Raw genomic sequence first — 16,487 nt, forward strand, 5'->3', positions numbered from 1 at the left:
AGTAAGTTGCTGTAGATACCAGCATGCATTTCTTTAAAATAAGTATATTCTCTTAAATTTTACACCTTTCTGAAGGGATATTTATTTCATAATATATAAATAAAACAAAAAAATATTAGAAGAAAATATTTATGACCTTGGAAAAAGCCATACGCAGTTGACTAATTCAAGTACATATGAAAAATCAAAGAAGGTGGCTTTGTCAGTAAAGTGTCCAGCTTTTGCTCTTAGCTCAGGTCATAATCTCACTGTTCACTCCATGCTAACAGCACAGACCTCCTTGGTATTTTCTCCCTCCCTCTCTTTGTGTCCCTCCTGGGCTCATACATCTCTCTCTCTCTCTCTCTCTCAAAATAAATAAATTTAAAAAAAAGGCAAACAGAAAACTTCTGCACAGGATTAAGTATCATAAGCAAAATCAAAAGATATACAATAATCTAATGGAAAATTGTGCAAATGACGAGAAGAGACAGTTTGTAAAAAGGGAAAGTACAAGTCACTTGTTAAACATGTGAAAAGATGCACCATCTCACTTTTCATAGGAGAAATGCAAATTAAGCCTACACTACATTACTATAGATAGGAAAATCCAAAAGCTTCGTAACACACTGGGCAGGCATGGTTGCACACATATTAGCAGTAAAAATTTAAATTGATACATAAACTATGTAGGGCAACTTGAGCAATTCATAAAAATTCCATATGTGGGCCACCTGGGTGGCACAGTCAGTTAAGCATCTGACTCTTGATTTGGGCTCAGGTCATGACCTCGTGGTTAGGGAGTTCAAGCCCTGGGTTGGGGTCTGCGCTGTCAGCAGAGCTTGAGATTCTTTGTCCTTGCTCTGCTCCTCCCTCGCTTGCGCTCTCTTTCCAAATAAATAAACAAACATTTAAAAAAATTCCACATGAATATATCCTTTTTTGTTATCTGTATTTGGTGGAATAATTCTACTTCTACGATCTCTTATAATTTTACCTGCACATATGTAAAGTTGTGAAAGTTGTAAAGGTTATTCACTGTCATATTGTTTGTAAAAACAAAAGACTAGAAATGATGTATAGGTTCATAAATGAACATTCCGCCTGGTTCAATAAATTATATCTACACATGCAGGCATGAAAACTGAAGATCTTTATGGAAAGATCTTTATGGAAAGACCTCCAAGTTACATTACTGAAACACATGCATATAATGTGTACATGAAGCAGGAAAACTGGACGGCAAGAGGAAGAGCAACAGAACAGAAGGGAGATTATTCCATACCCACTTGTTGTAACAATAAGATACATTAAAATATTAAAAATCACAATAAAAAATATTTCCAACTTACTTATTTTCTTTTAAACAGAAAGCTAAAAAGCTACTAAATTAATGATATCAAAAGAAACAAGAAACATACCCTTGTGGCTTCCATTATAATCTTATTAATCTTCTCTTTATCTAATCCTTCCATTCCAGCTTTATTATCATTAAGTCCCATCCTAAGCAGAAGGTCATCTTTGTAGTTGTCATTCTTCTCCTTGGTGCTATGCATGGTATAAACTTAAAGGTTTTTTTATTACCTAAAAAAACATACAAAATAAACACTGCTTTTCAAAGCATTCATGGTGAGGAGGTGGACACTTAAAAGTTAAGATGATAATAAGCAAAACAAGAAAAACATTTAAGAATATAAGAATTGTTAGCCATTGAGATATTGTTATTTTTTAAATATTTATTTACTTATTTGGAGATTGAGTGTGAGTGGGGGAGGGGCAGAGAGAGAAGAGAGAGAATCCCAAGCAGGTTCTGCACTATTAGCACAGAGCCTGACTCAGGGCTCGAACTCACGAACTATGAGATCAGGACGTCAGCTGAATTAATCAAACCTCAAACAACTGAGCCACCCAGGAGCCCTGAGAAATTATTATTCAGAGTTTAAAATTACTATCCCAAGATTATTGTACTCTCAGAAGGAAAAAAATGAACATTTCCTGCAAGTTTTGTGCCAGCCACTCACTATGCTAGGCACTTTACGCTTGAATCTCACACAGTAGCCCTACCCTGAAAGGTAAATTTTATTACCCCCAAAATAAAGAGAGAAGAAATCTGAGTCTTAGAACATATCTACTGACATAAATATGCTAATAAGTGACAATATCTGTATTGAAACCCAGACTTGAGTCCAAAGTTCATGTTTTTCAGATATTAACATACTGTATAGGAAACAAATATGAAATAACACTTCATCTACTAAACATGTTAAGTTCAGTGGCATTTATTACACTCTGTATACAGAGCTCACTTTCTTTTTTTTTAATGTTTATTTATTTATTTTGAGAGAGTTTGAGAGAGAGAGAGGGAGCAGTGGAGGGCAAGAGAGAGAGAAGAGAAAGAATCCTAAGCAGGCTCTGTGCCATCAGCACAGAGCCCAACGTGGGGCTGAACTCACAAACCATGATATCATGACCTAAACTGAAACCAAGAGTCAGACGCCCAACTGACTGAGCCACCCAGGCACCCCCAGAACTCTATTTCTTAAGGCAGTGAAAAAAATACAGACAAAATAATAATCTATTCACTTCTGGGAGATTAATACATTTTATAATGTTATGTCACATCTAAGATTAAGAAAAATCCTCTCAAATAATAACTCTTTTTATTTTTAAGTAAGCTCTACACCCAACATGGGCTTGAACTCATGACCCTGAGACCAAGAATCATGTGCTTTACCAGCTGGAGCCATCCAGGCACCCCAAATAATTCTTTAATATCTTTAAATATTAATTTATAATTTACTTTCATATTTATTAGTTTTTAAAAATATAATAACCATGCAACACAGATCTGCTTATTCTCATAGGAAAGATAGAAATTGGAATTCAGGAAGGTTAAGTGAATTGGCCATCATAAGTCTGCTAATAAGCAAAAGAACTGGGATGTGAATCCAAGTCTTCTTCAAGTCTAGTACAGCTGCCATAACATCACAGCTGCTTCCAATTTGGAGTGCATGTATGCTATAAAGAAATGACCAGGTAAACAGCTGTCATGAACCTATAACAAATTAGGCCAGTGATTTCTTATTTGCATGATTTAGAGAGGGTTCATTTATTCTACGCTGTTGAGGACCTTTTCTTTTCCTTTTTTTTTTTTTTTAACTTGACATCCATCACCACACATACTTACACAATTTCTTTTCTTGTGATGAGAGCTTCTAAGATCTAATCTCTTAGCGACTTCCCAATATACAATACGATATTAACTACAGTCACCATTCTGTACATTATACCCCCATGACTTACTCATTTTATAACTGGAAATTTGTACCTTTTGACCACCTTTACCCATTTCGCCTACTCCTACCCCACCTCTAGCAACCACCAATCTGTTCTCTGCATCAATGAGTTCAGGTTGTTTTTTTGTTTGTTTTGATTCCATGTGACATAAATTCCAAGGTCTGAGAGTAGGAACCAGATATCAGTATTTTTAAGGCATGCCCAAGTTATTCCAATGGGCCCCAAGTATGGGAACCACTGGTGCTATTGTTTCCCAGTACCCAAGAGAATATAGGCTAGTTTTCTGTTTTTATCGTTTGATTTTTCTCTTCAACTATCACATTCAACTTAATATCACCCTATATTTTGTCTCATGCTTTAGTAATAAAACTGGTGAATGTAATTCATTCATATTTTCCCAAACCACCACCATTGAAGCTTGAAGATGTTGAATGCACAAATCTTACATGTAAGCTGTCTTCTCCTTTAAAAACTGAAATGTATAAAAAGAACAGAAACATTTATGAATGCCTACTATTTCACAAAGAATATATTATTTAGCCCAAAAACTCTAGGAAGAATTGCTTTTGATCCCTAATTGGGTCAGAAGAACTGAGTTATTATTAGCAACACTGGCACCAGGCAAAGTTGTGAGATAGGTAAAATTAGTTTTCAGCTACCTTCCTGTCTTGCTGATGCTCAATTACCAAGCCTAGTTTCATGAAGATAGTTTACTATCCTCTATATGTTAAGAAGTTCCAAGTTTATAGCTGCAGTCCAAATGCCCGTCTGGTATCCTAAATTTAACATGTCCAAAACTGATCTTCTCATCTGCCTCCATCACTCAAACCAGTTCCACTTGCATGCAGCCTTCCTCATCTCAGTTCAGGGCAACCCTCCAATCACTTCCAATTCCTCATGCAAAGAATCTTGTAGTCATACTTAACCTCACTCTTTCTCATACACCACACATCCAAATTGTTGGCAAACACTATGGACTCTGCTTTCAAAACATACTCTGAATTTAAGCACTTCTCAATGCTGTCATTTCTTTCACTCTAGTCTGAACCACCATTATCTCTTGCCTGGATTAATGTAATAGCCTCTTAAATAGTCTGTTTCTGCCCTCCATGCAATCAATTATCAACACAGTAGCTGAAACGATTCTTCTAAATCACAAGTTAAGTCACAATCACTCCTTTGCTGAAAACTGTACAATGGCATCCCATCTTACTCCAGAATAAAAGCAAAGTCCCAACAGAATCTGGATCCCAATTACCTGTCGACCCTCATACCTGTCTAATACTCTCCCCGTTGCTCACTACCCTCCAGCCACACTGATCTCTTTGCTATTCCTCAAATCTGGTCAATATATTCTAACCTTGAAACTTTTTGCCCTGGCTATTCCCTTCCCCTTTAGGATTCTTCAGCTAGATACCCTATTGACTAAACTCTTTCAAGTCTTGCTTAAATGTTACCTTCTCAGTGAGGGGCTACCCTGACCTCCTTATTTAAATTTCAACCTGATTAGTACCTCCCACCCCTTCTTCCCAATGCCCCGTGTTTTACATAACTCTTATCATTTCCTAACATAATCAACATAAATTTATATACTTATTATGCTTTTTATCCATCTCTCCGGTGAATATGGACGCTCCAAGAGGACAGGGTACTTTGATTTTTGTTTTTGCTTTACCTGATATATCCCAAATGCATCAAACAGTGCTTGACACAGAGCAGGGGCTCAAAAAATAATCTGTGGAATGACTGAACTCAGTCATTTTTTTATATCATTTTCTCATTTTATATCATTTTATATCATTTTTATATCATTTTCTCATCCTTTTATTCACATAGCAAGGTTACATAGTTATATTAAAAGACTGTGAGAAAAACTTTTCTGGAGTTAATAAGTTTATAATTTCTTTTTTAATGTTTATTTAATGTTTATTTATTTGCTTATTTATTTTGAGAAAGAGAGAGAGAGAACGTGTGAGCAGGGGAAAGGCAGAAAGAAAGAGGGAGGGAGAATCCCAAGCAAGCTCCACACTGTCAGTACAGACCCTGATGTGGGGCTCAAACTCATGAAACTGTGAGATCATGACCTGAGCTGAAATCAAGAGTCAGACACTCAGCCAACTGAACCACCCAGGCTCCCCTTTTTCAGAGAGAGGAGGGGCAGAGAGAGAGGAAGACAGAGAATCCCAAGAAGGCTGATGCACAATCTGACACAGGGTTCAAACCCACTTACTGCAAGATCATAACCTGAGCCAAAACCAAGAGTCATACACTTAACCAAGTAAGCCATGCAGTCACCCTTAAGGCACCCATAAAATTCTTGTAATTTTTCCTTATTTCAATATTAAATATGTAAGGACAGCTATATGAGTTAAACAACCTTCCATTTTATAAGCCTTATTTTCCTAAGGTATTTGATAGTTATATTAACTTATTAAAACTTTGGGGACGTGTATTACAATATAAGAATATTCTGAATTTAGGGGTGCCTAGGTAGCTCAGATGGTTAAGTGTCTGATTTCAGCTAAGGTCATGATCTCACGGTTCATGAGTTTGAGCCCCGCGCCGGGCTCTGAGATGACAGCTCAGAGCCTGCAGCCTGCTTTGGATTCTGTGTCTCCTTCTCTCTCTGCCCCTCCCCTGCTTGTACTCTCTCTCTGTCTCTTTCTGAAATAAATAAATATTAAAAAAATTTTTTAAACAATATTTTGAATTTACATGTTTGAGTTTACTTGCTATGTTCCATTAATATTCAAAAGATTCTAGTTTATATTTATTCTTTGGGAAATTAAGTTGCCTTGTTAAATTTAATTTCTGTGATTACTTTCCAGTTATTTCTAAATGTACAAAAAATTATTGGAGAGAGTTAATAAAACATACTAAGTTTCAGTATATTTTAATTCCTATGAGTTCCTTTTAGCACTATCACTTATGTCTCTGTGGTGAGCCTACTTTTGTTTTTATTGCTTAGTATTTGTTATTCTCAAATTTCTAGAATCTCTCATTAGTCCTGGTTATCTCTATTCTCCCCATTAGTTCTTACTTTAGAAATCCATAAATTGAAAGAGAGAGCTAGCTCCCAGCAGAGATGATCACATAATATTCACAAGAGATGCACAAAAATTATATCACCAAGTATTTTCCATATTTTTGTGGAAGTGAAATTTAATACTAATTTAAATGGCTCTCTGGGACACGTAGGTGGCTCAGTTGCTTATGTGTTCAACTCTTGATTTCAGCTCAGGTCATGATTTTGCAGTTTGTGGGATGGAGCCCTGGGTCAGGCTCTGTGTTCACAGTGTGGAGCCTGCTTGGGATTCTCTCTCCCTCCTCTCTCTCTCTCTCTCTCTGCCCCTCCCCAGCTTGCAATCTTTCTCTCTCAAAATAAATAAGTAAACATTTAAAAAAAAAAAAAGAAATGATATGTTACATCCTACATTATAGGAAGGAAAATATTTAATAACAGAAAAAGGTGTACAAAGTATTATTTTCCTATCCTGGAAAAATTATTCTTTCACTTACCCCCTGCCAGTGTTCCAGTGTTTTCTTTAAAAAAATTTTTTTTTCTTAACGTTTATTTATTTTTGAGACAGAGAGAGACAGAGCATGAATGGGGAGGGTCAGAGAGAGAGGGAGACACAGAATCTGAAACAGGACCCGGGCTCTGAGCTGTCAGCACAGAGCCCGACGCGGGGTTCGAACTCACAGACTGTGAGATCATGACCCGAGCTGAAGTCGGACGCTCAACCGACTGAGCCACCCAGGCACCCCATGTTCCAGTGTTTTCTTGATATATTCTCCATATTATTTCTTGATCCATTGCTACTGATTGTTTCAGTTTCCTATAGCTCTAACTAGTCTACCGCAGGTATTTAAAACATTGTAGCAACATAATATTCTTCAAATGATATCTTAAGTAAAACCTCAGATTTTTCCTTAAATCTTTGTTCTATGGATGCTGTGCAGCTCTCCTAGAATTTCATCATATATATTCTATCACTAATGTAAAAGAATAAACAGGCAGCTTACAGAAAAGGGAAAGTTAATAGTGATCTCCGCTTTTTTGATTCAAACTACCTAGAAGCATCTGAGTGAACACTGATATGTATTGAAATTGCTATCAACTCCAAGACTGCACTAGCAGTGTTCAGATAACAATTGCTATGTTTCTTTTTATTTTATTGTAATTGTAAAAATAAACATATAACAAAATTTACCATCTTAAGCATTTTGTAAGTTTACAGTTCAGTAGTGTTAAGTACATTCACAGTGTTGTGCAAATAGTTGTTTACTACTGATGAATTTTATTTTTATTTTTTTTTAATTTTTTTTTTTAACGTTTATTTATTTTTGAGAAAGAGAGAAACAGAGCATGAACGGGGGAGGGTCAGAGAGAGGGAGACACAGAATCTGAAACAGGCTCCAGGCTCTGAGCTGTCAGCACAGAGCCCGACGCGGGGCTCGAACTCACGGACCGCGAGATCATGACCTGAGCCGAAGTCGGCTGCTTAACCGACTGAGCCACCCAGGCGCCCCACTACTGATGAATTTTAAAAGGTGGTTTCCGTATGAAGCCAGGCTCTGAAAATCATTCTTATTATGTTTTCTGCCTGATCTTATATATTCCTGAAAACCGTAAACAAAAAACTAAACATCCAGAAAATACTATTCCAAGATTTGCCAAACATGAGGAAATAATATCAGCAAGAAGTTGTGATTTTGGAGTAATTAACCCAAAATGATTTAAAACACACTTTCCCCTAACCCTAATAAATCAAAAACTCCATATAACCTGACTTCTGTTAGATCATATTGTTAAAAGGACTTTCATTTTAAAACAGTAACAATCCATTTGTTAATGACTATTAACAAATGTTATAACAAATGTTATAAAAATACATTTAAACAGATAGGATATATAAAGAATATCTGATACCAAACAACAGTATCTGGAATTTATATCCAAATCAGCAAAAATAATTATTCTTAATTGATGAGATGATTTCTCATCCCTTCCCAGAGTTATATGCTGTAACTGGAGGGGAAGGAGAAATAATGATTTGTTTTTAGTGATAATTGTTTTGAAGGTTCAAATAACATTAAAAAGTAAGGTCTATGAAAGGGAGTATAGGTTAGAAAAAGTTGCAAAACATTGACATAGAATAATTTATTACACTATCATCTGTTACATAATGAGTGATTTATTTTAGCTAACGAGAGCTATTAACTCTTGTTAATAAAGGGAAAAGTCCAGATTAACTGTTACCTGTTTTTTCTTAATGAGATCTAAATATACTGCTTATTTTAATGTACAGTACTTAATGAAAAGAGTTCAGTGCTGAGACATTTTGATATAGTGCAAAAAGTATATGCTTTGAAGCCAGATAGACCTGGACTGAAATGTCAACTCTAAAACTTAACTAGTTGTGTCTTCCCGGGAAATTTATATGATTTCAAACTGTATGAATCTTGGTATCCTGTTCTGTGAAACTTACTTCCAGGGGTTGTTGATGATTAAGTGTGTGATATGTAAGGGTCCCTAGCAAAGTAAACACATACTAAGTAAGCATGCAATAAATGTGGTTTCTCTCCTCTCACTTTCATTCTTATTTATTTCTCTACAATGTGATCAATGTGGCTGCAAATACGGGCATGTAATTGATTGAGAAATCATAGAAAAAAAACAAAAAAAAATGTTCATGACTAAAGAAATGACAAGTGAAAAAAAAAATCACACACACACACACACACACACACACACACACACACACACAGCCACCCGAGTTTAGGGAACTCAAAAGAACAAATGGCACCCACCGCTTGGATCTTGTGATATTTAGTGAACCAACAAGAGAATATTCTTCATGATTTTTAAGGCTTTACCACTGACATGATCCTAATATTCAAATCAAGGTACTAGGAGTTACATTTCAGTTTACTTCAAGTCAATGAAGACAATATTAAGATAAGCAAGTCTAGACACATATGAAATTTCAACATTAATGCCTAATACTTAGTATCATACTTAACTATATGAATAAACTCTCATCATATGTTTGGCATGACTGATAAAAATCACATACAGACTATCTACAATATGCACAGAAATGCTTCCTATTAATGAAGCTTGACAAATAATTTTTAATGTAAAAAATTACATTAATAAACTTCTAAGAATAAATCAAGTTTCAGAATAAAATTTTACTTTTTTTTACCTCTAAAAATTTTTTTATATTTATTTATTTTGGGGAGAGCACAAGCAGAGGAGAAAGATAGAGGGGGAGATAGAGGGGTAAAGAAGTTCCACAGTAAGGTCTGCACTGACAGGCTGACAGCAGTGAGTCCAAGGTGGGGCTTGAACTCATGAACCGCTGGTTCATGACTTGAGTTGAAGTTGGGCACTCAACCAAGTCACCCAGGTGCCCCTTCAGAGTAAAATTATAAATTAAATCCCAGAATATTCCCAAAATAATCTTTAGAACTCTACTTTAGAACATGCACATTTTGGGGGCGCCTGGGTGGCTCAGTCGGTTGAATGTCTCACTTCGGCTCAGGTCATGATCTCACAGTCCATGAGTTCGAGCCCCGTGTCAGGCTCTGTGCTGACAGCTCGGAGCCTAGAGCCTGCTTTCAATTCTGTGTCTCCCTCTCTCTCTGCCCCTCCCCCACTCATGCTCTGTCTCTCTCTCTCTCTCTCTGTCAAAAATAAATAAAAACATTTAAAAAATAAAAAAAAAGAACATGCACATTTAAAAAAATATAAATATATGCTAAATGTTTATATAATCAGATTTTAATCCCTTAATCTAATTCCTCAATCTAAAAATTCACTTGTATTATATAACCTTCACAGGTAAGCAAGATACATCAGCCTCTGGAGGACACCATAATTTTACTTAGAAAAGGGAAATGAATTCCATGCTTTGGTTTCCTCGTGGACATTTTTTTTTTTTAATTTTTAATCTAGTATTTATTGGAAATGCTTTTTTCTTCCTGACCAGGCCTCAAACGTGTGGGAGTCAAAGTAGACTCTGAAATTCACTTATTGAAGAAGAGATTAGAACCATATAGCCTTTACTGAAAGGCTTGAAGCTAATAATAATAGCAACCTAGTTTTGGGACTTAAAATCTGGATTCTCACTATGTGACTACCATTTTTAAAAGGTTAAAATAAAGTATTCATCACTATTAAAGTTAAGAACTTAAATTTCTGAGATTTCAAAACTTTAAACCATAATAGCTTTAGCATATTTGTAAAACCTTGTCAGTTAATATTTTTGCCAAAACCACATTCCCAAATGCCAGTAAGTTATTATAGTTAATTCTGATCCTCTTATTAAATCTGCCTATAGTATACAGCATTATGAAAACTGGTCATATGTTGACAGTAGCTTCCAGCATATGAATTATTCATTTCTATAATGCCAAATATACTAAGAAGCAAAATTTAATCTCCAAATGAAATTTTTTGATGCTACTAACTTACCTTTAAAAATACTTCATAGATGCTAGGAAAATAAAGAAAAAGGTACAACAAATAAATACCATAATATGTAATTAAATGACTCACTTCTTAACAAATAGAACACAGCAAAAGGGATGGGATATCATATACAAAATGGGTTATAAAAAAAATGTGACTTCCATCTTGAATGCTCTCATTCTCGACCTGGATTACCCACTCTGGGGAAGTCAGCTGCTTTCTGAGGCAGCTCTGACAGGTCATGTAAGTGAGCTTGGAAGTGGAACCTTTTCCAGTTGTCTTCAGATAAGACTGCAGCCCTAGACAACAGCTTGACTGCAACCTCATGATCCAGAGACATCCAGTTAAAGCCATGTTGGGATCCTTGATCCACCAAAACTGTGAGATAATAAATTTATAGTTGACTCTCAAATTCTGTAATTATCTCATTATGGATTAGCACTGGTACATAGATCAAAGTGTGAGTAACACTGCTACGAAAAAGTTGTATCTTAAAGTATTAGTAATGTTTCATTTGAATAAAAGTGAATAATCTAATATACTAATAAATGGATCAACTGAATAACTTCTATGCCAAATACCTTTTTCTCCTGGAATTTGTGCAAGAAGAAATAAGACAGTGTTTCTTTGCAGCACTTAGTACAATCAAAATATAAATTTCAAGAGGGCAAAACCTGGTATAGTGGTAGGCCACTGAGCCTGTTACTTAATAACTATATGTTGAATGAATGAATGATGGGCAGGTTAATATACAGAATATGCTAACCACTCAGTTAAGTCTTTTTAAATGCAGTAATATAAAAAGTAATATTTAGATCTTACAGTGTTTTACATGTATAATCCTATTTAAGAGATGAGGAAACTAAGGTGTAGACTTACATGTACCTTAGATAACGTCAAACAGTTAATAATTGGTAGATTTGAGACTATATTTCAGGTCTAGCATCAAAACATTCACACTTAGCCATTACATTATAAATACAAAGAAGGTAAAACAAAATTATTGAAATCTTATCAAAAAGAAGGAACACAGAGGTGCCTGGGTGGCTTAGCTGGTTATGCATCCAACTTCGGCTCAGATCATGATCTCACGGTTCGTGAGTTCAGTCCCCATGTAGGGCTCTGTGCTGACAGCTCAGAGCCTGGAGCCTGCTTTGGCTTCTGTGTCCCCCTCTCCCTCTGCCCCTCCCCTGCTCCTCTCTCTCTCAAAAATAAATAAACATTCAAAAAATTAAAAAAAAAAAGGAACAAGGGCGCTTGGGTGGCTCAGTCGGTTGAGCGTCCACCTCTTGATTTTGGCTCAGGTCATGATCCCAGAGTCACGGGATCAAGCCCTGGGTCAGGGTCCATGCTTAGCATGGAGTCTGCTTAAGATTCTCCCTGCCTCTGCTCCTCTCCCCTGCTCACTTTCCTTCCCTCTAAAATTGAAAAAAAAAGGGGGGGGGGAACAGGTTTTTTATAGATTTCATGGAAGTAATGTGAAAGTGGCATAAATAATAGATAAAATATCATTTATTACTGTAATAGAAAACACAATTTATGGTCTAAACTTATTTTTAAACGACATCATTATTTTGAATACTCTCTAAAAGCCTAAGAAATCTTCAAATGAAGAATATGAAACAAGGAAAATGAAATTATAAAAATATGTCCATTCATACTTTACTAAAATACATTTGGAGATCAACTGCAGATCTTCTTAGTGATCCAAAGTGTAATATCTTCAATAATCATGGCATCTAAAACAAAGAGTTCATTTCTACCAGGGATTGCCTTATGTAATAATTTCCGTAAAAATCAATGATCAAAAACACCCTATATTTCTACCTATGCATTGCTATGCAGAAAATAAAGGGAAAGCATTATTTATAAGAATTTTCTCTGAAAATGAGAGCTTCCTAAATCTTGTCTTTGTACAAGTCAAAGTAGCAGCAAAAGTGATTTCTCATTTTCAATATTGTTAATGGTTTCTTCCTTTTTCAAGATGTAGCCAACTTCTCTAAAGCTGGGGTGGGGGGAGGGATAAAAATAGCGTAAAATTCCATAAAGGTTGGCTACACTAGCTAAAAATACATATGAATAAATGATAACTAACACTTTCTAACAACTTAACATATGTCAAGCAGGTACTAAGGGCTTAAAAAGCATTCTCTCATTTATTTTTCTCGATTACTTACTAATTTAGGTATTATCCCAATAAAGTATATATGTTAGTAAAATACATAAGGAGACTGAACTTTAGAGAATTTATGTAATTCATCCATGACCACCAGAGGCGTCCAAGCTGAAATTCAAATCCAAGATTCTGTCTCCAGAGCCTACAATTTTAAAAATGTTTTATTTATTTTGAGAGCAAGTGAGCAGGAGAGGGGCAGAAAGGTCGGGGGGGGGGAGAGAATCCCAAGAAGGCTCCTTACCATCAGTACAGAGCCTGATGCAGAGCTCAGTCTCATGTACAGTGAGATCATGACCTGAGCCAAGATTAAGAGTTGGATACTCAGCCTCAGGCGCTCCTCCAGAGCCTACATTCCTAATCAGTATGCCAGCAGACTTATTTTATCTTTATTCTTGAAAGGTATTTCCATCAGGTATAGAACTGACAAGCTTTTTTTCTTTCAGTACTTTAAAGATGTAGCTCCACAGTTTTTCAGCCTCCATTATTTGTTAAAATCATGATAGTTCAAATTGTTGTTCTTTCTATGTAATGTGCCTTTTCTGACTGCGTTCAAGTTTTTCTCCTAATTTTTGGTTTTCATCAGTTTGGCCATGATGTGTCCAGGTACATCCCTTCTTCAAAGGACAGAGCTAGACCAGGTTCCTGTATTTTCTGTGAACACTTTCCCTTACGCCTGCTTCTTCATGTTCCCTTTTATTTTTTATTTATTTTTAAAAAACATTTATTTATTCTTGAGGGAGAGAGAAGGAGACACAGAATCCAAAGCAGGCTCCAAGCTCCCGGCAGTCAGCACAGAACCCGACGCGGGGCTTGAACTCACGAGCCGTAAGATCATGACCTGAGCCGAAGTCAGACGCTCAACCGACTGAGCCACCCAGGTGCCCCTTCATCTGCCGTTTTAAATATCTGAAAGATTTTCTCTGTCCCTTGATATACAGCAGCACTGCCTTCCTCATCCTCTTCCACCCCTATACAGCATATATTTACATTTTTTTCCCTAAAATACCCCGTTAATGAGGAAGGAAAAAAATACTTTCCATGGCTTAAAAAATTCCCAACCCTTTTTTCAAGAATATCACTAACAAAATGTTTAAATTACACACCTATTTAACTTCTGTCTACAGTATCATACACTAATGTTAATCACAAAATAGTTTGGGTTCTTATTCCATAAAAAAAACTAGCAATAATCAGTAGAAAGAAACAGGGATATTTTTGGAAAAGGCCTTCATCTCTGGAATTTACTAGCATTTCTTCACACATCTTTTCACATGTCTGCTTCAGGGCAAAAGTAAATATTACTACATGGAGGGCACTGATCCTCTTGACTTCACTTTGGTTTTTGATAATTCTCCCAGATCATGATTTATAAAGTGTGGTTCTATCATTAAATGCTTGTTATGGTGGGATGCCATAATAGCCATGCTTTTCTTATGTATAAAAATTAACTCTTCTCAATGGGAAAATATTGTAAACTTTATAAATGATTTTATATATCAACTTTTATACTTTATACATCTATTTTTTAATGCAAAAAATTCACTGGATTGGATAAAGATAAATGAACTAATTTAACAATCTGTACTTTGATTTTTAAGATGAATGCCTCATTTGGTCAAATTATTATTATTTTGGAATTACAATGGTTAACACTTTCACTTGAGATAGGAAAAAGAAATACAAACTAGTTTGTGTTCAGTTATAATGTAAATTAAGGAACAAAGTTATATTAACCTCTAGTATACAAGGATCTGTTAGACCCAGCTTCAGCTTTTGAATTTCTTCTTTGAAATTTATTATCAGCATTGGTATTTCCTATCTTCCAAAGAAAAAGAACTTAGAAACCTTCCGAAGAACAAAATATTCATTTTTTAACACAATAAAGTTCACTTGATGCTTTTATAAACTGAAGATACATTATAGTGATCCCTTTAGAAATGGAAAATGCATTATGTTATTTTAGGGATCTTATTTTCCTGTATCTTGAGTATTTTGCTATTTCATTAGCCTAGGAATTATTTAATCATTATTCACAACTTATGCTAAAAGATAAAATCATAAGAAAATGAAATAATGGAATCACCTAGAGATGACCTGGTAGTGAAATAAATCATCATTATAACAGCATACTTCAGTTTTCTAATTGTGTTGCCTACTATATTATATCTTTGAAAGAAAGCGTAAGAGAAGTACAGAGACACCATTTTTGCAAGAGGGAGAGGGAGGTAGAAACTTTCACTGATGAAAGCCTTTTTTTTTTTTTCTAAATGTTTATTCATTTGAGAGACAGAGAGAGACAGAGCATGAATGGGGGAAGGTCAGAATGAGAGGGAGACACAGAATCCAAAACAGGCTCCAGGCTCTGAGCTGTCAGCACAGAGCCCGACGCGGGGCTAGAACTCATGGACGGTGAGATCATGACCTGAGCCGAAGTTGGTCACCCAACCGACTGAGCCACCCAGGCGCCCCTCACTGATGAAAGCTTTTAATAAAAGCTAAACATAGTTGAAAGTTCTGAATTTTACATTTTCTGCCCATACTGAGCACAATTATTAGACAAATCAAAAGATGAATGCAAAGAAACTAACAGCACTCTAGACTATGATGATGCTGAAATTGCTCATTATTTTGCTTGACTGATGCAAGCAAAATTTCAGATCATGAATTTTCAGATGACTCAAATAGATATTTTCTCAAACTTAAGAATCAATGAGTAAACAACTTTTTTAATTTTTATTTTCTTTAAATTTTTTTAGTTCTTAATCTTTGAGTTTAATTATTAATTATTGCTACAATTGATCCAACAATTAATAATACATTTCTTGCTTCTGTGTAGGTTTAACTTTTTTTTTTTTAATATAATTTATTGTCAAATTGGCCTACATACAGCGTGTAAAGTGTGCTCTCGTTTTTTGGGGTGATTCCCGTGGTTCATCACTTACATGCAACACCCAGTGCTCATCCCAACAAGTGCCCTTCTCAATGCCCATCATCCATTTTCCCCCTCCTCCACCTCCTCTGATTCACCCTCAGTTTGTTCTCTGTATTTAAGAGTCTCTTATGGTTTGCCTCCCTCTCTCTCTGTATGTAACTATTTTTCCCCCTCCCTTCTCCCATGGTCTTCTGTTAAGTTTCTCAAGATCCACATATGAGTGAAACCATGGTATCTGTCCTTCTCTGACTGACTTATTTCACTCAGCATAATACCTTCCAGTTTCATCCATGTTGCTATAAATGGCATGATTTCATTACTTCTCATTGCCAAATAGTATTCCATTGTGTATATAAACCACATCTTCTTTATTCATTCATCAGTTGATGGACATTTAGGCTCTTTCCATAATTTGGCTATTTTTGAAAGTGATGCTATAAACATTGGGGTACATGTGCCCCTATGAATCAGCACTCCTGTATCCCTTGGATAAATTCCTAATAGTGCTATTGCTGGATGGTAGGGTAGTTTTATTTTTAATTTTTTGAGGAATCTTCACACTGTTTTCCAGAGCAGCTGCACCAGTTTGCAAAAAAAAAAAAAAAAAGTATTGTTTATTTTTG

The 16,487-nt window shown here is 35.6% G+C and overlaps 1 protein-coding gene across 8 annotated transcripts in view; it reads right to left on the reverse strand.

Moving 5' to 3' along the window:
• The window catches only part of POLK (DNA polymerase kappa), a 73,262-nt gene that overhangs the window by 45,243 nt on the left and 11,532 nt on the right, over positions 1 to 16,487 (reverse strand). For 7 of the 8 annotated variants that reach the window (XM_058729329.1, XM_058729338.1, XM_058729318.1 and 4 more), the window contains exon 2: positions 1,401 to 1,563. In XM_058729329.1, the coding sequence (XP_058585312.1) occupies positions 1,401 to 1,535 (135 nt within the window). In that variant the 5' untranslated portion in view covers positions 1,536 to 1,563. Of the gene's footprint in view, positions 1 to 1,400; positions 1,564 to 2,141; positions 2,162 to 16,487 lie in introns of those variants that run through there. The other variant, XM_058729300.1, reaches the window with a different exon arrangement.

This window comes from Neofelis nebulosa, chromosome 1 (assembly GCF_028018385.1).
Source record: "Neofelis nebulosa isolate mNeoNeb1 chromosome 1, mNeoNeb1.pri, whole genome shotgun sequence".
NCBI lineage: Eukaryota > Metazoa > Chordata > Mammalia > Carnivora > Felidae > Neofelis > Neofelis nebulosa.